The 23,120-nt window shown below is 40.2% G+C and overlaps 1 protein-coding gene across 9 annotated transcripts in view; it reads right to left on the bottom strand.

Moving 5' to 3' along the window:
* Window positions 1–23,120, bottom strand: part of adamts6 (ADAM metallopeptidase with thrombospondin type 1 motif, 6) — a 339,528-nt gene that overhangs the window by 250,333 nt on the left and 66,075 nt on the right. For all 9 annotated transcript variants that reach the window (XR_011960687.1, XM_072570764.1, XM_072570790.1 and 6 more), the window contains 3 exons: window positions 9,290–9,507; window positions 2,476–2,559; window positions 1,954–2,099 (listed from right to left, as the gene is read on the bottom strand). Coding sequence is in view for 8 of the 9 variants with exons in the window: in XM_072570764.1 (XP_072426865.1) it covers window positions 1,954–2,099; window positions 2,476–2,559; window positions 9,290–9,507 (448 nt within the window). In the remaining variant the exon portion in view is untranslated. The remainder of the gene's footprint in view (window positions 1–1,953; window positions 2,100–2,475; window positions 2,560–9,289; window positions 9,508–23,120) is intronic.

The following is a 23,120-nucleotide window of genomic DNA, read 5'->3' as shown; positions in this document are numbered from 1 at the left end:
TCCTCGTGGCTGTCTACTGCAAGAAGTATGAAGACTTCATGATGTATTCATCTCATGTTGGAGACTATCCTTCAGGTTACCCCTACTGACTCTTCCTTCCCCCTTGCCAAAAATATCCTTCATTCCCTATCCCCACTATCCTAGAAGCTAAGTCAATTGAAAAACTCTTAAAGCCATGTGATCAGCTAACTCAACAGAAGTTGGAGATTGACCTGTTACTTTTATAACCGACCTAGTACAGTTATTGACTGGCTAAACTGACAAAGCGACAAAGGAACAATTTCTAGCAATCTGAGAAATAACAACAAATCACAAATCACTGAATGAGAAACAGAGAGCACCACCCTCCTGAATCCACTGATGTGATGGTTGTGCTCACAGCCATTGTTCACAGACATTTATCCAATTCCCCCTTATAAGTGAAGTGGGAAGAAACAAAAACTGTACTCCAGTGTCTCTCTCATGAATCTTTTGATAATTACTTTGGACTTGCATTGATGGAAGTTGTCAATCCTTTCTCAGGGCTCAGGGATATTAATGAAAGAAGGTGAACAAAAAGCACCACTTTGCAAATGGATCAAATCTTTTTCACTTTCAAATAAAGTAGTAGAAAGTGAGGACTGCAGATGCTGGAGATCAGAGTCGAGAGTGTGGTTCTCCAAAAACACAGCAGGTCAGGCAGCATCCAAGGAGCAGGAGAATTAACGTTTCCAGCATAAGCCATTGAAGGAGCATGACTGCTGCCTGACCTGCTGAGCTTTTCCAGCACCACAATCTCGACCCCCACTTTCAAATAAAACCTAATTCACTAAAGTTTGGAAGCAACTTAAGAGCCTGTGTTTTAATCCAGTATTTGATAATCAACTGTATTCCCATCTAGACTTAGACATATTCAGAACATGACTGCAAATATCCTGGCAGCAAAAGTACCATTTCACTCACAATGTTAGCTTGAGAAGTAGCACTGATTTTGCTAAATATGGTGCTTGCACATTTCATACATTTTACTCTATTTAAGTCACAATTGATATAAAAAGAAAAACATCACATCCTTAAATATGTACTTTTACTTCTTATTCCCTGTCTCTGGCACAGAATTGCACAAATTTCTTCCAAACAGGCAAATATCCCATTTGCCTTACATATTGAAAGTCCAGAAATTATGTCTTGGAAGTACATTTGGCTCTTGTATTTTAATATTGCGCAATGTCATTTCTATGTTTCTGAATATCTCACTGATAATTGCCAACAACTCCTTAAGAGTAACTGAGGTATTTGTGAGCATTATATAACAAGCTGACTACATTCATTAGTCCTCAGTTAATTATGTCATGTCAGCAATGACAAGTCAGGATATAAATTAATGCTGGACATTAATTTGCTCATTTTTTTCTTTGAACATTGTTTTTCATTTCTCCTGGCAACAACTTCTATTCATATTTTATAGATTCTGAATTTAATTGCATGCAAGCCTAACAAATACTAAATTGCACAGATTATCAACACATCGTCTATTTGAACTGTGACAAGCAGATTAGAAAATGAATCAGTGGAAGCTTGAAATTAGTGTGACTCAGTAATAGCGAGAAGGCTGGTCCTCCAAGTAAACTCAATTCCAGTCTCTATTCATCTTGCAAACAGATTCTGACAGATTTAGTCACTTGCTATTCAGAGTCTATGCTTTTCCCAATAGGTGGCAGAAAAATTAAAAGGGGTGAGTAGCAATCCACACGACCTCCAAAATGCAGGGCACACGGGCATTGGCAAACATATATCTGCCAGGTCAATAAAAGTAGGGACAACTTATACAAAAAAAACTTTAGACAGAAGAAAAGCAATTTTTTAATTTGCAGTCCACATCCTGATTGTGGGTGATGTAGGTAAATAACTAGTCACTGTGTATAAGGCTTTTATTCTGTGATTATAATTTGCATGCAAATATCCACATCTTACCTAGTAATTAAAACAGCATTATCATGATGAGCAATCCCATTTTCTGGAATGGTGTTTCCATCATTTTGGTGAGAAAGAATGGATTTCTGCCATTTACAGAAGCTGTCCAAGGACTTGTCTGCATGATGATTTATCTCCAAGTTTGGCTACAATGCAACAAGTATACCAGAGAAATCCAAACATATTACTGAAGAACCAGTTCTTCTTCAAAGAATAAAAACCAAGATGATAATTAGTAAGGGCAGCTTGCTTTTTAATTTTTCGTTTGAAAAAGTACCCTTTATTTTATATAACGATTTTCTGATGTCTGACTTCGGCCAAATAAATTATAAACACATCAAGAGACAAAGAACTTATAAATATTTCTTGTTGAAAGCATTTATAATGTTATTACACATACAACCAGAATTTTTCTTCTGCAGTATTTTCCAGTAACAGAAACTTTCTTCCAATTTTTGTAAAACAATCAAAATTTTAAAAGTGACAATTAAAATAGTAGACATTTTGGATTCCTCAGCTTACCTGATCTTCAGTAAGAACAATCAGACGAGTGACTATTATGTTCACAACATTTCCTAGACTGGAATCACGGTAAAGTTTGGCAACCTGACCTCCAGAAAATAAGAAAAGACACAAAGTCAGACAAAAGTAAAATTCCTTTTTCTGCTTCTGATTTTAGCGTAACAACTTCACATTGACAGCAATATCATAATTAACAACTGCTTCACAGGGGGTTTTATGAAATCATGCTCTCAGAACAGAGACTTCAACATATGAATAAATGGACAGACAGCCAGGGGAGTGAATGCTTCAATTCTGATTTATGCCTTCAGCTGAGGGGAATACCCTGCCAAGAACATGTTGTTATAAAATTATTTGTCATCACTTATAACTAGTATCTAAAATCTTTCTGTTTAAAGTAAGCATTGCCTTAATTTTGCATATTATATTTTTACATTTTTTTTACATTTATAGATCGACACAGGTAGTTGTAAATAGATTTTTCAGCTTCCATGTTCTTCACGCTCCAATTTTCACTAATAATTGCCATAGCCAAAAAGATCCAAATATATTCTTGCAATGTTCTTATTTATACTCTATTTACTGCAATGTGACATATACTATAACGGGACTGAAATCTTAGATTAATTAATTGTTAGGAATCTTGGGAAAACTGTGGGTGAGAAATAAAAGCGGAATTTAATCATTAGTTTCACTTCAATATGTTCAGTAGCCACCCAAAGCCAGCAGGATCTACCTTAACATGTCTTAAAGGGCTCCAATAGCGTAATCAAGGTTCAACTGCAATATTTACCAGACAATTATATAATGGGATAGCAATGTGTTCAGAAATAGATCATAGGGCTTGGAAAGGCCCAGAAACACAAGCACCTTTTTTAACAATATAGATCTGGAGGAGCAAGAATACTCTGAACCTGAAGGCAAGCATGGCCCAAACTTGACTTTGCCTGTCTTCACTGCAAACTCTTTTGGGCCAAACAATTAGTACTTATGTGAATGTCTAACACCGTTCCCTTTGGTCCCCAGGACCAGCCTGCTACTATGGGTTGTAACAACAAGGCACCCAATTCCTCTGATATCCAATTTGGTAGGACATCACTGTCATGTCAGTAAGAGTTCACTGTAAGATTACGGGAGCTTCTCTCTGCCACTCCCAAACGGGGCAATAGCTCTCTTGTCTGTATTCCTGAATGGTATTAAAATCAGTACTATCATTGCCCTGCTAGTCATCTGTGGCTTCAAAATTGCAATTATGTTAGCTCGGTTGTGTTGAATGAGTGAGGTGCTGTGAGAAAGGATTTCCCACATGTGGGCTCCCTACATGAATTGAGGAAAAGTTCAGTGGACAATCAATGGTTTTTTTAGAAGGAGGGGCAGAGGTTGCAAAGCCCAAGTGGAACGTTATGGCCTCTCTTGTGGCGAGGGTTTGGAGGCAGGAAGGATCTTTAAATAGGCAGGAAGTCTGAACCCCACCACCTTGCTGCCTGCACCAGAATTAAAACAAGCCGATGATTGGACTTCCCACCCTGTTACTAAATGAAGCCCTTATGTGGACAATTAACGATTGCTTAAAGGTCTCATCATGCCATCACCGGGATAAACCCAATTGCAAGTAGTCTTGCTGTGCATAGCAGCTAAAACTATACAGCCTGCTCATGGTCTGCTGCCACTTCAGGGAGTGGGTGAAGGATCTCTTATTGAAACACACTCAAGTCTGATTAAAAAGGATTGGCATCAGGAACAGGAGCCACTCAGAACCGACCCTGTTGTTGCCGCTGACAATCACCATCCCACTCCCACCCACCGGGCCCCCACCACCAACCCCCCAACCCAGCTTTGGCACTTTTCGACCAAGCACCTCAAAGGTAAGTACTGTTCCAGCAGAAACCTCAAGCTCCCTACATCACCACTTCATTAAAAACAGCAAGCAGCCTCTGAATGGCTAGTAGCTCCCAATGAGGAGAAATTCTCATGCCACAGTCCTTGATCATGGGAAAGGCCCACTGACGGCCATTTAATACTGACTTTCTTTCCTACAGGAGGCATCCCTGGTGTCTTGTTTACTCTCCAGTCAGCAAACATAACCCTTTATCCTTCCAAAGTCTCCAGCTGTCCCCCAGTCTCTCAACATCCTGAATGTTTTCAATTCAGTCATGGAAGGTCAAGGATGATATTCCGAGTCAGAAGGCAGTTGCTGCCCTTAAGTAGCCATGTAAGAGCCTTCTACCCACCAATGATGAGAAGGGGTGGAGGATGGGGGAAGTATCACTCAATCCCCTGGACTGACTTTATAACAGGCCCCCCCAGGGAGATAATACGCTGCAGGTTGATTTAACAGGCTGAAGGTTGGGCTTCTGTCCTTCAGTGAAAGGAATGCCCATCACTGTGTGCTATCAGCAGATCAGATTTAGGTGACAGCCTTATAGTCTGAGCAGCATCAGCAGAGACTAGTGGGTGTTGCTTCTACTGCAGTGAGGCCTGTGATCACAACATTTGCCTCCTATTTGCAGGGTGCCTTGTATTTTTATATCTTTTGTCAGTGAAACCTTTACTTTGACCTTTACTTCTCACATTTTATTTAGAAATTTGAAAGATATTTGTTGTTTGAGCTTTCCTTTCTCAGAATTAACACTTTCTAAATTAATGAGCAGATACCCAAATTGTTCATTGTTCCATCACCAGCAACTGGGAACTCCACCGACTGCTGATAGCACACAATGATGGGCATTCCTTTCACTGAGGGACAGAAGCCCAACCCTCAGCTTGTTAAGTCAACTTGCAGTGTATTATCTTCCTGGGGGAACCTGTCATAAAATCAGTCCAAGGGATTGAGTGATACTGCCCCCACCCCACCCTCTGAAATATTCGGTACATGGATTCGAAGGTCAACCACTAAGAAATCTTCACAATTTTTACACGAATTTGAAAATTCCAGACTAAACTTTAAATATGCACCATCGGAAAAACTAAGCAATGAAAAGTATTTTTTATTTGTCACCATGAAAATAAATTATTCTTAATATCAGAAGAAAGAAACCAAACCTGCAATAATTAAGAAGTTTAAAGGAATAATCTGATCCTGGGAAGACTACACATTTCTGTGGGTGGCACAGTGCCTCAGTGGTTATCCTCACAGCACCAGGGTCCCAGATTTGATTCCAGCCTCGGGCGACTATCTGTGTGGAGTTTGCACATTCTCCCCGTGTCTGCGTGGGCTTCCTCGGGGTGCTCCGGTTTTCTCAGGGTGCAGTCCAAAGATGTGCAGGTCAGGTGAATTGGCCGTGCTAAATTGCCCATAGTGGTAGGTGCATTAGTCAGAGGGTAGTGGGTCTGGGTGGGTTACTCTTCGGAGGGTTGGTGTTGACTAGTTGGGCTGAAGGGCCTGTTTCTATTCTGTAGGGAATCTAATCCACTGAAGTGTCTAATTTTTAAAGTGAAACTGCTCCCTCATTCTTCTATCCATGCATATATAATTAATTTCATGAAGAGAATGAAAATGAAAAACTGAAGAATTTAATGGGACTACAAGCTCTAAAATGCCCTTGATCTGATATCAAACATCCTGACATCTGAGATGTGGCTACAGAGATGCACTGGTTGTGATCTTCCCAAATTCCTTATGTTCTAGGATGGTACCAGCAAGTGGCCTCAAGTAGCAGATGTTACACAGGTTTCAAGAAAGGAAGGAGAGAGAAAACAGGAAACCACAGATCAATTAGCCTGACATCAGTCATCTCTATTTATTATAACTGGAATCCAGGACTAATGAAGTGTTAACAAGTCACTTAGAAAACTATGGTATGAGTAGTCTGCCAATTGTAGGAGTAGGAAATCCTGTTTGACAGATTTTTAAAAGATTTTTGAGAATCTAATGAGCCTGACAGATAAAAGAGAATCGGCATGTGTCATGTATTTGGATTTTCAAATGACATTCGGTGAAGTGACACTCAACTATTTGTTGTGCAAGATACGGGCTCATAGATTAGGGGTTGAGGGTTATACATCAGCATAGATAACTGATTAGTTAAAGGACAGAAATTCAACAATAGGAAAAAAAAGTTATTTTCAGGTTGATAGGCTATTACTGGTTGGATGCAGAAAGGATCAGTATCTCACATTCTCATTATCTATAATAATGCATTATATGAGAGTAGTGAGTGTAATGTATCCACTTTTCTGGAAATATTAAGCTAGTTGAAACAAACAAGCTATGAAACAAACATCAAGGGCTGATATATTCCATAGGCCTTGGAACTTGAATATTAGGATTAATTGTTGGATCCCATGCCCATTCTTCCTGGCAATGAGACCAAGGGCACATCTTCTGGAAGGTAAGTCATAAATTGGTTGCCTTGACTCTTGCTAACCTATTTGTGACAAAAGGTGGACTCCTGATGCTGCAGACCCAGTCACATGACTGACAGGTTTTGCAGAATTGCAGGAGCTGCTGAGGCAAGTTGGAAACCTGATTTGCCTTTCCAAAATGCAGCTCCTCAGATTTATCTAAATTAAACTTCATCTGCCACTCCTCAGCCCATTGGCCCATTTGATCAAGATCCCGTTGTACTCTGAGGTGGCCTTCTTCACTGTCCACTACACCTCCAATTTTAGTGTAATCCTCAAACTTACAAATTATACTTCCTATGTTCACATCCAAATCATTTATATAAGTGACGAAAAGCAGAGTGTGTTAAATATTTTTTTAGATTGGTAGTCAACAGGTTTGGCCATGTTAAGGACATACCTTCCCTGACCATGAATCACTGGAGTAGGACTCAACTCAAAGCTTCTGGCCTAGACGTGATTCATGGAACACTATGAATCATGTCTAGGCCTCACAAAATGGCTCTGAGGTCCAGTCGGTGCTTTCAACGGAACCTTCAAGGTTACTGCCTACTCTCCAATCTTTCTCCCCAATCCCTCTTGCAAATCTACACTTTCCTGCACTTTCTTTCAGTTCTGAGCCCTCCCCGCCCCCTATTGCATATCTACTCCTTTTGCCCCCTCTCTCAGATCCAGTCCTCCCATTATGTCTCACAGATGTACCCCTCCCTTGCCCTTTCTCACAACTTAATTCCTCCCCTGACTCCTCTCAGAGCTCTACCACTCCTCTACCCCTTCTTGTAGATCTACCTTTCTACTGCCACCTCTTGCAGATCTACTCCTGGCCCTCCTCACAGACCTACCTCTCCCATACCCCTCTCAACTCCATTACTCCTCTTACTGCTGTACCCGTTGCCCCCTTACAGAATTACCCCTCTCCTTCATCTGACAGCTCTATCCCTTCCCGTCCCCTTACAGTTTTATCCCTACCTGTCCCCTCTTACAGTTTTACTCGTCCTCTTTCCCATTACCCTACATTCACCACCCTGACATCTCTACCATTCCCATATCTACAATGCTCACCCTGTTGTCTGAACTTAACCCTCTCCCTCTCACAGCTGTAATTTCAGCTTTACCCCAATCTCCCCACCAATACCTCAACATCACAATGGCTCTCAAAGCTCAACCAGCCAACAACCCCAACAGCTCTCACCAAACACTATATAACACCCTCCCACCCTCTCACAGCTTTCATATATCTACCTGTCCCCCAATCACACTGTCTGTAATTTAGAAACACTCCCCAAATAACTCTACCCACAACCTCCATGGCTCTCAGAGCCCCATCTTCCTCCTCCATATAGAGATCTCAGAGATCAACCCCCTCACTCAGAACTCTATTTCCCTTGACAGGTGATAGCTCTGACAGCTCTACACCCACTTCATCTCCTCATAGAATTTAGAAGAACTCCCCTTATCTGCTCCAAAATCCAACCTCTATGGCTTTCAGCGCTCCAACCCAACCCCCACAAGGCTCTCTGAGATCAACCCCTCCATCCATAGCTCTCTTGCCCCCACAGGGATAGCTGTCACAGTTCTATTCCCATCCCATCTCCCTGCAGTGCCTGTAATTCAGAAGGATACAGATTCTTTAAATCTGGGAAAATTCAATAGGTCAGATACTGAGAGCTTTTTTCCTCCCTTGGCTCCGATGTCTACAGCCAGAGTGCACAGTCTCCGGGTAAGGGGACAGCTGTTTTAGACTGAGCTGAGGAAAATTTTCTTCCCTCAGTGTATGTGAATCTTTGAAATTCTCTACTCCATAAGGTGTATAGTCATTGAGTGTATTCAAGGTTAAGATTGATGTAATTGTGAACTCAATAGGAATCAAGGGATATGTAGGCTAGGCAAGAAGGTGGTGTTGAGTTTAAGGATTACCCATGATCAAGTTAGTTGGAACCAGGCTCAAATGCCCATATACTTTCTAAACCTGGTCCTATTTCCTCTGTTGTTATGCTCTTATGAACAATACAGCAATGATCTTATTGGTCATAAAATGCTGACATTATTGTCTTGCAATTGGCTTCCTGGCATCTATTAGCTTCATTCTCTCTCTGTGAAGTACAAACAGAGAAATATATTTTTTTCAAATTGGTAAATTGGGGTTAATACAAAAGGGTTGATTTCGGCTCTGCCCACATGGCAGTAACCAATCAGGGAGCAGTTAAAATGCTCAGGTGAATTATCCACCTGCATTCATCAGAATGTAGTCTTAGAGTTATGTTGTGCAATAAAAGATACTGATGCTTAAAATGTTCATTTGAAATTCTATTCTTCTATTTCAGTCAAGGTAATCATTCATTCATAGTACATAAATCAATGCCTAAGCTATAATAGCGTTGAGATGGACTTTAGACAACTCTTATTCAAGGCCAAGAAAATCGATTCAACAAATGTTTATAATTTTAAAATACAAAGGGATAAAACTTACAATATTCATTACTGATAAGATATAATGTTCGATATCCTTACGACCATGATATCCCACCATCATTTTGTCTGCCACTACAAGAGTTTCCACAAAGCGTTCAAGGCTTACTGATCTCCTTTGTCGATGGGCACTGGTTTCAGTTTTGTTCTTTGGCAATGAGGTTGGAAAGGCCGAGGGATGATTTAACCACCACGGCTTTCTTCTTCCTGTGCGGTCTTCTAGGAGTGAAGATAATCAACCATGTTAGCCAGGTGAGTTATTTAACAGTTTATAATCCAGCTGCTTTAAAATGCAGAGCTTCACCTTCATGAATTGAAACAACCACTAATTAAAGGACAGGAAAACAGAATATGTTTGGTCAAATTTTATGGAAAATGAAATGAGCTCAAAATTTATTCGTGCCTGTTTTGATGCAAACAGTAAAATTCTCAGGTGGGTCTCCCTTTTAGTTATACTGACCAAGTAGCAGCACAGATCAAAGGCACATCTAAACATTCTGAACCAGCATCAGCTTCAGACTAACTTGAGAGCTGTTCAGGATGATTAGTTTCCAACATTGCCTGCTTAGTATATTTGATCCTTTGCATTGTACAGTGGACCCCACCTAAATTAGCAAGGGACTGAAAAGAAAGATTATTCTTCATAGTGAGGAATGGTAAAAAATATATTTTGCAAATGCACCTTTAACCTTAGTACATTCCAAAGTGCTTTGTAAACAATTTGTCTATTTTTTACAGTGAACTTGTTTTGCATTTGCAGTCATTTTTGATGTGTAAACAAGATGTATACAGCAAGGCTTCGCAAATGTTCAAATACCAGACTAGTTAATCTGTTTAGGTTGGTTGAGAGGCTTTTGCTCAAGATATAAGCAAACATTCCAACTTGCATGAAATGTGTTGGAACATTTTTCATCCACCTCAATACAAAGACAGGGCTTCAGTTTAATATTTAATTTTAATCCCAACAGAAAATTGATTGCAACATGAGGGGTCATCATCATTTTACAAAATTCCTAAAATGTAAATGTATCACAGATTACACGTACATCCACTTTTTCAGTTCTGAAAACTATATCAGAAAGAGAAAGATTCCATTAGCTCAGTGTGGTCCTCATCTGTGACCAGAAATGCCACACCATGCTAGTGAATGCCTATGCTGAATACCAGATACACCATTGTCTAATGTAAACTACGACTAAGACAAACTACACACTTTTTATCTCTTATGCTGTCGCTGGTCATTGTGCCCTCTGACTTTATATATTTTGGTACAAATACTCAGGTTAAATAAAGGGATAAGGTCCTAAAAACGGAATATAAATTAGGAAACAAGTTGAAAAGTAGGACCTCAAATGTTCCAACATGTTTAACGCAAGTTGTAATGTTTCCTTATATCCTGATTTTAGGATTACTATTAGGGCCACATGCTCGTCAGTGTAGAAATAGTAGTATATATTGGATAAACATGTGGCTGAAGAAACTGTGTGAGGAGGAGGAGGGTTTCATAGTCTTGGGGAATTGGGATTGGTTCTGAGGGAGGTGGGACCAGTACAAACTGGACACGCCTATATAGGCTTGGGACTCATGTTTTAGAGGGAGCATTGGCTACAGTGGTTCGGGAGACTTTAAATTAAAACGGCAGTGGGATAGGAACCAGTCCAAGAAGTAAGAGGAAGGGAAATCAAGAACAAAAACAAAAGACTGAAAAGTGATAAGCAGAGAAACCGGGGGTCAAACACGGACACAGTGAAAAATAAAGGGAACGGGTCAAGAATAGTTAAAAAGGCAAGTCTTAAGGGTTTGAGCTCAATGAGCAGTGCATTTCCAATAAAGTGGATGAATTAATTGCTCAAATAGATTTTTAAAATGATGTGATATAGTCAGGAATATGGAGATATGGCTGGAGGGTGACCAGTGATAGGAATTGAATATCTGTGGTATTCAGTGTTTAGGAAGAACTAACAAAAAGGAAACGTGGTGGGGTTGTATTGCGGGTTAAAGAGGATGTAATGCAATAGTAAGGAAGGACATTAGCTCCAATGATATGGAACCTGTATGGATAGAGCTAAGAAATGCAAAGAGGCAAATTAGTGGGGGCTGTATATAGACCCCCAAACTGGAGGGATGATGTGAATGGCATTAAACACAAAATTAGAGATACATGCAATAAAAGTAAATCATAATTATGAGAGACTTTAATCTGCATATAGATTGTGCAAATTAATTTAGTACTAATAATAGAGGAGGAATACCTGGAGTGCATATAAAATAATTTTCTGGATCAATACGTTGAGGAACCAACTAAATAACAGGCCATCATAGACTACACATTGTGTAATGAGAAAGGAGTAACTGGCAATCTAGTTGTGCAAGATTATTGAGGATGAACAATCATAGTATGAAGAAATTTGTCATCAAGATGGAGAGAGATCCATTTGGTTCTGAGACCAGGGTCCTGAATCTAAATAGAGGAACCTATGATGGTGTGAGGTGTGAGTTGGCTATGAGAAATTGGAGAACACTACTGAAAGGGATAACAATGGCAATGACAAACATCAAAGAGCACATGCATGAACTGCCATAATTGTTCATTACTGTCTGATGTTAAACGGCAAAGGTGGTCAAACCACAATTTACAAGGGAAATTAGAGATAATATTGGACTCAATGAATTGGTACACAAATTGGCTTGAAGAAAAGAATAGCAGACCAGAGGAGGGTGAGCAGTTTAGAATTCAGCAATGGAGGACAAAAGAGTTGATTAACAAAAAAGAGTAGAGAGTAAGCCTGTGGGGAATATAAAAACTGACTGTAAAAGTTCCTGTAAATATGTCATAGAGACGTAAAGCACAGAAACACACCCTTCTCTGTACTGGCCCATATGACTGGATTAATTTAAGATTCCTGGTCAGCATGGCCGCATTGAATCGAAGGGTGTGTTTCTGAGCTGTACGTCTCTATGACATATTTACAGGTACTGGCCCATATCCCTCAAAACCCTTCCCATTCTTGTACTCATCCAGATGCCTTTTAAATGTTGTAATTGTACCAGCCTCCACCACTTCCTCTGGCAGCTCATTCTATACATGCACCATCCTTTGTATGAAAAAGTTACCCCTTTGGTCTCTTAAATCTTTCCTCTCTCACCCTAAACTTATGGCCTCTAGTTCTGGACTCCCCCACGCCAGGGACAAGACTTTGTCTATTTATCGTATCCATGCATCTCATGATTTTATAAACCTCTGTAAGGTCACCCCTCAGCCTCTGACGCTCCAGGAAAAACAGCCCCAGCCTATTCAGCCTTTCCCTATAGCTCAAACTTTCCAACCCTGGCAACATCCTTGTAAATCTTTTCTGAACTCTTTCAAGTTTCACAACATCCTTTCTATAGGAGGGAGAGCTGAATTGCATGCAATATTCCAAAAGTGGCCAAACCAAGGTCCTTTACAGCTGCAATATGACCTCCCAACTCCTTAACTCAATGCTCTCACCAATAATAGAAAAAGCTTGGTGAAGCCAAATGTAAGTCCCTTACAGTCAAAAAGAGGAGAATTTATACTGGGGAACAAAGAAATGTCTGACCAACTTAATACAGTAAATTTCATTTACTACCTCTAGAGTTAGGAGTGTGCCCATTGATTAAATATTCAGTTTAAAAACACACATTAATTAATAGAAATGTAATGCAGGGGGTATACACATCACTGTTATACTATATTTATGGCATAAATGACTTAAATAATAATTCATCTTTACCTTAAATAAAACATACTGACAGAGAGCCTCACTTGCACTCTCAACTATCTACTCAGACATGGTGGTAGATCACAGTATTTGAGGAGCAACTGAATTGAAATTGAATCAACTGCTGATATTTCGTGTGGCCATTCAACTGACACACAAGCATATTCACATTGAGGTAAATAAATTAATAACCCTATGATAATTTGATGGAATAAACATTGTGGTATTTGAGGTACATATTTTCTGCCAGTTTATCAAGAGTGCCGATTCACAAGGTGCTGGTTAAAACAAAGCTTGCTGTACATACTTTGGCTCTGTGTTCACAAATGAGGACACAAGTAACATGCCAGAAGAGTTGGGGGACACAGCGAGCTGTGAGATGGCAACAGAGATGCTTCTGTGTGTTGTGGACAAGCTGAGTGAGTGGACAAATGCATGGCAGATGCAGTAAGATGGATAAATTTGAAGTTACCAACTTTGGTAGTAAAAACAGGAAGGTGGATTATTATCTGAATGGCTATAACTTCAGAGGGAAATATGCAGTGAGACCTGAAGATCCCCCTACACCTGTTGCTAAAAGAAAGCACACAGGTGCAGCAGGTGATAAAGAAACTGAAAGATATTTTGATCTTCATAATGGGAGAAGTCAAGGAAAGGACCAGGGATGTCTAGCTGCAATTGGAGCTTGGTGAAACCACACCTGGAACATTGTGTACAGTCTTGGTCTACTTAACCCCAGGTCCGAGTCTTTCTAAAGAGTAGAATCATCTTATCTGTGTCCACTCTATTCAGGCCTCACAGTATCCTGTAGGTTCCAATTGGATCTGTCCACAAAAATTACCCTGACCTTCCAGATGCCTGCCAATTCAACACAACACAGTGTTCCCTGGCCAACATCTCGGTTTCGGCTTGCTGCAGTGCTCCAGCGAAACTCAGTGCAAACTGGAAGAGCAGCATCTCATTCTCCCCTTGGGACCTTGCAGCCTTTAGGACTCAATGTCAAGTTGAATAACTTTAGAGTCTAAGCACCTTCTCCTTATCACAACCCCACAACCCCACACACCAGGCCTTGTCATCACATGGGCTGCTACCACAAACAACCCATTGTCATCCATTAACAGTCCCCATTAGCAGCCATTGATTCTCCCGGCTGACCTTTACACATTCCTTTGTCTGTCAAGCTGTTTTTCTCTCTCTCAGGGTCCTATCTCCACCTATCGTTTACTCCTCCCTGCTCCCCCACCCCATCTTCAGAATATATTTCCTTGCAACAATCATTTCTGAAGAGTCATTGGATCTGAAATGTTAACTCTGCTTTCTCTCCAGAGATACTGTCAGTGTTGAGTTTTTTCAGCAATTCTATTGTTTCTGATTTCCAGCATCCACAGTTCTTTTGGTTTTTTCCATTACAGAAAGGAGATTGTCTGCTCTTTATCTTGCTTGACCTGCTAGCATTCATCTAATTTTTCTGCGTTATATGCCTTTGTGCAAGGGAATCATGTTCACACTCACACCCTTTGCACAACGTATCAATGCCACTGCACAGCTCCCCATGGGGCCTTCATTGTTTCATATTAACAGGGACTCAGCAAGAGCCCTCCAAAACAGGAAAGAGCCTTGGGCTCTCTACCTTCCTCATGGAGAGTTTAAATATATCAGCTTTCTTCAATGTGCCAACAATGGCCCTTTACACTGCCACAGTCCTTCAAATCCTACAGCAACAAAACATTTTTCTGTCCATTTTAGTATCCAAGGTTTCAATATATGAAATAGTAAACTTCAGTTTGTGAAATAGTATTGAAAAGTGGTTGATCCAAGAAGTACAACAGGCTGAATAAGTTCAAGCCTAGGAACTGATAAAAGTTTCTTTGGTGATTTAATGGTACAAACAGTTAGAAAGGGAAAATATAAATCACAGAATGGTTACAGCAGTCCATTCATTCCACTATGCATACATTGGTTCTACAAAGGAACAATTGACCTAGTGACACTCCCTGAGCTTCTCCCTTTAGCTGTGCTCATTCTACTTTTCCAGCGAACGTTAATTTCCTCCTGACTTTCTCAACTGAAACTGCCTCTACAATACTCTCGAGCAGTACGCAAGTTCGCTCACTGAACTAGAAAGTTTGTTTTCAGACGTTTTGTCACCATACTAGGCAACATCATCAGTGAGAGCCTCTGGTGAAGCACTGGTGGTATGTCCTGCCTCTCTATTTATAGGTCTTGGTTTCTTAAGGTGTGTAATGTCATTTGTGGTTTTTTTTCAAGAGAAGGTAGATAGGTTCAAATCAATGTATTATTGATGGAGTTCTGGTTAGAATGCCACACCTCTCAGAATTCTCGTGTGTGTCTTTGTTTCACCTGTCGTAGGACGTGCATGTTGTCCCAGTCAATGTGGTGTCCTTCTTTGTCTTTATGTATAGAAACTAGTGATAGTGGGTCATGTCTTTTGGTGGCTAGTTGGTGATCATGTGTCCTGGAGGCAAGTTTCCTGCTAGTCTTCCAATGTGGTGTTTTTTACACTGTCAAGCAGTGGTTTGCAGATCCTAACCACTTAATGCATGAAAACATTGTAACTCACGTAACTATGACTTAATTCGTCAAATATCTTGTATCTGTGCCTTCTTGTTCTTAATCCTTGGGAACAGCATTTTTTCCCCCTACTCTGTCTAGACATTTCATGATTTTGAATACCTCTACCAAATTTCCTCATAAATTTCCCTTCTTCATGGAAAAGGAGGGTGGTGAGGGTCTACAATGCAATATCTAGGAGGGTAGTTGAGGCAGGTATCCTCACAATCTTTCAAAAGTACTTGTATGCAGACTTGAAGTGTCATAACATTCAAGACTATGGGCCTATTGCTGGAAACTGGGACTAGTGTAAGTAGTGGTGTATTTTTTGGTGGCACAGACTCAAAGGGTCTCTTCTGTACTGTATGATTCTGTGATTCTTTGAAAACGGTCTCAACTTCACCAATTCAACAGCATAAAAGAAAACCCTTGTTCATAGAAATATTTTCATCAATCTTTTCTGCTCTTTCTTGAATTAATTTACCTTTCCTAAAGTTCACTGCCCAGAAATGGTCACAATGCACCAATTGAGGCCAACTCAATGTTCTACACAAATTTAACACAGCCTCTTTGCTTCTCTACTCTATCACCTTATAAAGCTGAGGATACTAGAAGCATTATTAACCACAGTCTGTCAATCTGATTTGCCAATTTTATTGATTTATACACATGGATCACCCGCAGATCCATCTACTCCTGCATCCCATTTAGACTAGTTTATATTTCCTTTCATTGTTCTTCCAACGAAGCATAATCATTTCACATCTCTTTGCATTAACTTTCATCTGCAACTTACCTGTCTGTTCCACTAACCTGTTGACATCCTTCAGAAGTCCTAAACTAACCTTCTTGCAGTTCACAATGCATCTACGTTTTCTATCATCCACAAATGTTAAACTTGTACCTTGATTCATCTGACTCAGTCAATTCTGAATCCATGTTGTCATTGTCCCTTTTATTTAATAATTTTTCTCACAAGTCTGTTGTGCAACAAATGCTTGTTTGCATGTCCATGCACAGCACGTCAATAATTTTACACTTATCATCTCATGTTGTTACTTCTTTTAAAAATGTCAGCAAGTTACTTAACCATGATTTTGTCTTAACAAATCCATGTCAACTTTTCCTAATTAACTAGCATTCACCTAAATGGTTATTAATTTTGCCATAAATTACCATTTCACAACACTGAGGTTAAACTAAAAGACCTGGGCTGCTGGGCTTATTTTTACACTTTTTTTTAACAACAGTCCAACGTTGGCAATCACCACCTCCGTCAGAAAGGAAGATTGGATACTTATCCCAGTGCCCTACATTGCCTCTAACTTTTCCTGCCACTGTGTGGACTTCTGAGATGTGTGTGGTGCAGTGACTACCAGACCAGAAGGCCTGTTGATAAGTCTGCACAGACCCTCCAAAAATCTATACAAAACTGTGCTGCTTCAAGGGAACATTGTCACTGCCTGCACAATTTCTACTCTCAATTCTGTCAATATCTTCATCTTTAAAAAAATCAGTTTTTAGCCTATCCAATATCTCCTCCTAATCAATTTGAAAACCTATTGAAGGACCTGATTTACCCCTTCTTTAACCATGACTATAGCAGCATTTTCTTCCATGGTAAAGACAGATAAAAACTATATATTTCATGCCTCAGGTTTGCTCCCTATCTCCATGTATGAATCTTCTTTTTGAGTCCTGATTGACCCAACCCCTCCTTTTATCTCTCTATTAATATTTATGCATCTACACTTGACATTTGGTTTCCCTTTTATGCCAGCTGTGTGTCTCTTTTCATTCTTTCTTTTTACTAACATTTACTAGTTATGTGCCTGTAGAAGATTTTGAAATATTCTTCCATGTTAGCTGCCAGTTCCTTATTACACATTCACTTTGCTTGTTGTATTTGCTTTTGTCATTCCAACCCCGCCCCCCCAAAAAAACCTTCTACATTCAGCTTGGATCTCAGTTGTATGATCTTCATGACATCTGCAATAAGCACAATTTTTTTCTTCATCTTAGTCAGCATCTCTTCTGTCCTACCTTTCCTCTTGGCAGGAACACACTATGACTGCACCCAAACTACCTGTCTGTAAAGGCAGCCCATGATTCAGTTACTGTTTTGCCCGCCAATTTTTGATTCCAATTTTTGTGGTCCAGATTTATCCTTACTCGGGCTTTCCTCTGGTTAATTATTCTTACTTAGATCTTTTGTTGTTTGGTCTTTTCAAAATTAACATAAACCATGGATCAGAATGATCACAGTCTCCTAAATGTTTCTCTGCTGACACTTTCGCTGGACTCACCTCATCCCAAGAACCAGCCTTTCTCATTCAATAGAAAATGTACTGCTGTAAGAAATTCTACTCAGTACACAACTCTATTCCCTCTCTGCCCTTTACACAAGTATTATCCTAATCCATATTTAGATAATTAAAGTTTCTCAATTTAACTATGGTATAAGTCTTGCACCTCTCTGAAATTTCCTTGCAAATTTGTTCCTCTTTCTGACAAGTTAGGCCCTGTAATCCTGGTGCATGAATCACAAAAGGTTGGTTTGTTGATGCAGCAGGTAATTAAGAAGGCAAATGGAATATTTGTCCTTCATTGTGAGAGGGATGGAATTTAAAACCAGGGAGGTTATGCTGCAGATGAATTGGGTGCTGGTAAAGCCACACCTGTGTACTGTGTACAGTTTTGGTCTCTTTACTTAAGAAAGAATGTACTCACACTGGAGGGAGTGCAAAAGAGGTTCACTATGTTGATTTCACAATTGAGAGGGTTAGCTTATGAGGAGGGACTGAGTAGACTGGGACTACATTCATTAGGATTTAGAAACTGAGAAGATAACTTATAAAACATATATATTGATGAAGGAAATAGATAACTTAGAAGCAGCGAGGTTGTTTCCACTGGCAGAAACTAGAACTAGGTGGCACAGCCTCAAACTAAGGTGGAGCAGATTTAGGACTGAGCAGAAGAAGAATGTCTTCTCCCAAAGAGTTGTGAATCTGTGGAATTCCCTGCCCGGTGAAGCAGTTGAGGCTACTTCGTTGCATGTTTTTAAGGCAAACTTAGATCGATTTTTGAACAGTAAAGGAATTAAGGGTTATGGTGATCAGGTGGGTAAGTGGAGTTGAGTCATGGAGTCATAGAGTCATAGAGATATACAAGACAGAAACAGGCCTTCGGTCCAACTCATCCATGCTGCCCAGTTACCCTAACCTAATATAGTCCCATTTACCAGCACTTTGCCCATATCCATCTAAACCGTTCCTATTCATATACCCTTCCAAATGCCTTTTTAATGCTGTAATGCCCCACCACTTCCTCTGGCAGCTCATTCCATACATGTATCACCTGCTGTGTGAAAAAGTTCCCTCTTAGGTCCCTTTTATATCTTTCCCCTCTCACCCTAAATCTATGCCCTCTAGTTCTAGACTCCCCACCCCAGGGACAAGACTTTGTCAATTTATCCTCTCCATGCCCCTCATGACTTTATTAATAAGGTCACCCTTCCGCTTCCCCCACTCCAGGGAAAACAGCCCCAGCCTATTCAGCCTCTCCCTAGAGCTCAATTCTTCCAACCCTGGCAACATCCTTGTAAATCTTTTCTGAACCTTTTCAAGTCTCAGAATATTCCAAAGCATTCTAATCAATGTCCTGTACAGCCACAACATGACCTTGCAAATCATATACTCTGTGCTCTGACCAATAATGGAAAGCATACTAAATGCCTTCTTCACTATCCTATCTACCTGTGACTCTATTTTCAAAGAACTATGAATCTGCACTCTTTGTTCAGCAACAGTCCGTAGGACCTTACTGTTAAGTGTGTAAGTCCTGCTCTGACTTGCTTTTCCAAAATGCAGCACCTCACATTTATCTAAATTAAACTCCATCTGCCACTCCTCAGCCCATCTAATCAAGATCTTGTTGTAATCTGAGGTAACCTTCTTCGCTGTCCACTACATCTCCAACTTTTGTGTCATCTGCAAACTTACCAACTATATTTCCTATGTTTAGATTCAAATCATTTATATAAATGACGAAAAGCAGTGGACCCAGCACTGATCCTTGTGGTACACCACTGGTTTCAGGTGTCCTGTCTGAAAAGCAACCTTCCACCATCACCCTCTGTCTTCCACCTTTGAGCCAGTTCTGTATCCAATTGGCTAGCTCTCCCTGTATTCCATGAGATCTAATCTTGCTAACCAGCCTCCCATGAGGAATCTTGTTGAATGCCTTACTGAAGTCCATATAGATCACGTCTACTGCTCTGCTCTCATCAATCCTCTTTGTTACTTCTTCAAAAAACTCAATCACGTTTGTGAGACATGACCTCTCTAATTAGTCCTTGCTTTTCCAAATACATGTAAATCCTTTGCCCCTCCAACAACTTGCCCCCACGAGAAAGATCAACCATCTCCTATTTCTTATGTTTTTATGTAATTGCACTATTTTTATTCTTTAGCTTTTGCCAAATACATTCCATTTTCAATCCCCATGGTCATCCTTTCTCTCCAGCAATGCAATGTTCTCCTTGCTCAATATTGCCATCAACCCCCTTTTCCTTCCTTTCCTGTTTTTCATAACATTTTGGATGCAGGAATATTTAATAGCTAGTCCTGTCCTTCTTTGAGCGAGACTTCTGCCTCTTTGAAACCAGAGCTAGAGCTGTAACTGATGACACTTTCTTGATAAATAGTTACCATGAAATGGAAAGCATCCTGAATTTCCCACAAAACATGTTCTGTCATTCTTCTGTCTATTAGATAATAAACCTTATTTCAATACTAAACTTTACCGCGAACAAGCTTTTACCATTAATCACAAGTATTAATACAGGGTATACCATACTAATTAAAAACAAAGGAGAAGACTAACCAGCCTCTTACTTCACTTTTGTTGGTGCCGCCTAAATATACTGAAGCTAACTGAATTTTTTTAACATTATTAATCCCTCAGCTGCTTCAACTCAGTCTCTAACTTTGGAGAAATGGAAAATAGCAGCAAACTCAGCAACCAATCAATTCAAGGCATTCCTATGAAGTGACCGGAAAGACGTGAAATTTGAAAGGGTTCAGAAAAGATTTACAAGGATGTTGCCAGGGTTGGAGGATTTGAGCTATAGGGAGAGGTTGAACAGGCTGGGGCTGTTTTCCCTGGAGCGTCGGAGGCTGAAGGGTGACCTTATAGAGGTTTATAAAATCATGAGGGGCATGGATAGGATAAATAGACAAAGTCTTTTCTCTGGAGTCGGGGAGTCCAGAACTAGAGGGCATAGGCTTAGGTGAGAGGGGAAAGATATAAAAGAGACCTAAGGGGCAATTTAGATAAGTGAGCCTTGGCCTCTATTTATCTTCTCCCTGGTGCTACATATTCGTTCTGGGCCTGCTCCAGCTGCCAACACTTTGTAACTTCTGTCTCAACTGAATGAAAAGTTGTACTTCATACAAACAGGGTTTTTGAATTTCAAACAGAAGTCTGAACCAGTCTATAGTCCTTTGCAACTTCAGTATCCTTCTCATAGCTTACTTTCTAACATACAACTACATATAGTCAGAAAATTCTGATCCATTACCTCATCAAATTCATTGGTATAGATGACAGTTGGATAGAATGGATAGCAAATAACAGATCAGTGATGGAGAATACAGGTATGGTAGTATGGTGGTTTAGTTAAATTAGTCATTAAATTAAATAATGATTCAGAGACATGCGCTCCAATCCCATTAAGACAGTTGGACAATCTACACTTAGTTCATTAAATAAATCTGCAATAAAAACCAATAGCATCTGTAATATTGAACCATGAAGCTACCAGATTGTCATAAAAAGAATTGGTTCATTAATGTTATTTACGAAAGGAAACCTACCATCATTTTGTGCTTTGAATCTATCTGTGGCTCTAGACACACAGCAGTGTCACTGATCTTAGCTGAACTCTGAAACGGCACAGCAAGTCACTCAATTGTATCAAAATAATAGAAGAAGAATAAAACCAGATGAACCATCCTGTAACAACCTGGGCACTGGACAGAACTAAGGCTCAATAATACAAAATTCTCCACACCAAAATCTGGGAACTTGTGCCAAAATTGGGAGAGTTACTCCACAGCCTAGACAAACAGTAGCCTCACGTCATCATACCATGTCATACCACTCAACTACCTTTTTGAGGTTGGGAGGTTATAAGTGCCAGTGGCTATACCAGCATTTGTTGCTCATCCCAATTTGCCTTTGAAAAAGTTATCTGAGCCATCTTCTTGAACCACTGCAATCCATTGTGTAGAGGTATCAGGTCTCAATCAACATCCTTGGTATGTGCTGTGTCACTCTAAGATAGACCATGAAACATGGCAGCACAATAGTACACAGCCATCGATAATTATGCAGGGAATCTTCAATACTGACTCTAGATGCTGTGAAGTCCCATGCAATCAGATAAATTTTGGCAAGGAAACCTCCGGCTGATTACCACCGACCATCCCCACCATCCCCACCAACACCTCAACTGCTCCTCCATGTTGAATACCGCTTGAAGGAAACATTACGTAAGCACACACAATAAGTAATGGATGGCAGGTTTCAATGTCCATCAACAACAGTGCCTATTGGAGTATAACTAACAACTAAGCTGGTAAAGTCCTGGGTAGTATCCACTATACAGGTCCATGACAGTGTGGAAAGAAATAACCAGTAGAAAAATCTGCTTGATGTCATGCTTATTAGTCTACTTGTCACAGATGCACTTGTCCAAAACAGTATGGGTGGAAACAACTATTGCACAGATTGTGCAGAGAGGAAGTCCCATCTTCATACAGTTGACCATCAGCTGTAATTGTTTGGCATTTTATAGCAATGTGTAACCACATGGTCCAGTATCTCCCTTACATTGTCATTACCATCAATCTTAATTGAATGAGCAACATTTAACATCATTCAGACCAGGCATTCCTAAAAATAAGAAGCCAACCTGGGTGAAACTCCAAAGAAGGACACATGCATGTTTACACTGAAGCATCCAACCTGCCATTGGACTTGAAGGATTTTGCAGAGGTATCACTGTGTTATTGCTCAAGGGTTTTGAGATGTCTGCACTACATTGTCCATATCTCCCATGCATGGAGAAGGACTGCTAACACTGCTGATGTAAGATTGGTGCTGGGTTTGAGGTTTTTGGTATCAAACATTCTGTTCCTCAAGTGGCCAAAATCTGCACAGGCACACTGGAGACTATGTGGAATTTCATCATCAATCTCTGCCCTCATTGAGTGGAGGTTTGGAAGGAATGAGAATTGATCCATGCCTTCCTGTGCCTCATCACGGACCTTGATGACCAGATATCAGTGTTCTGTGGTAGGAACAGACTTGCAGTGGATATGTGTTTTGAGGATGTTTAGCCTCAGACCCATTCAGTCATAAATTCTTTCTCTGAATACCATTGACAATGGCTTAAAGCTCAAACTCTCAGTGTGTGCACATGCAAGGACAGTCTACAGACTGCAGTGTGCT

Source organism: Chiloscyllium punctatum, chromosome 1 (genome assembly GCF_047496795.1).
Source record: "Chiloscyllium punctatum isolate Juve2018m chromosome 1, sChiPun1.3, whole genome shotgun sequence".
Classification (NCBI taxonomy): Eukaryota; Metazoa; Chordata; class Chondrichthyes; order Orectolobiformes; family Hemiscylliidae; genus Chiloscyllium; species Chiloscyllium punctatum.
Note: the sequence above shows the minus strand (reverse complement) of the source record. Positions and strands in the feature narration are given on the sequence as shown.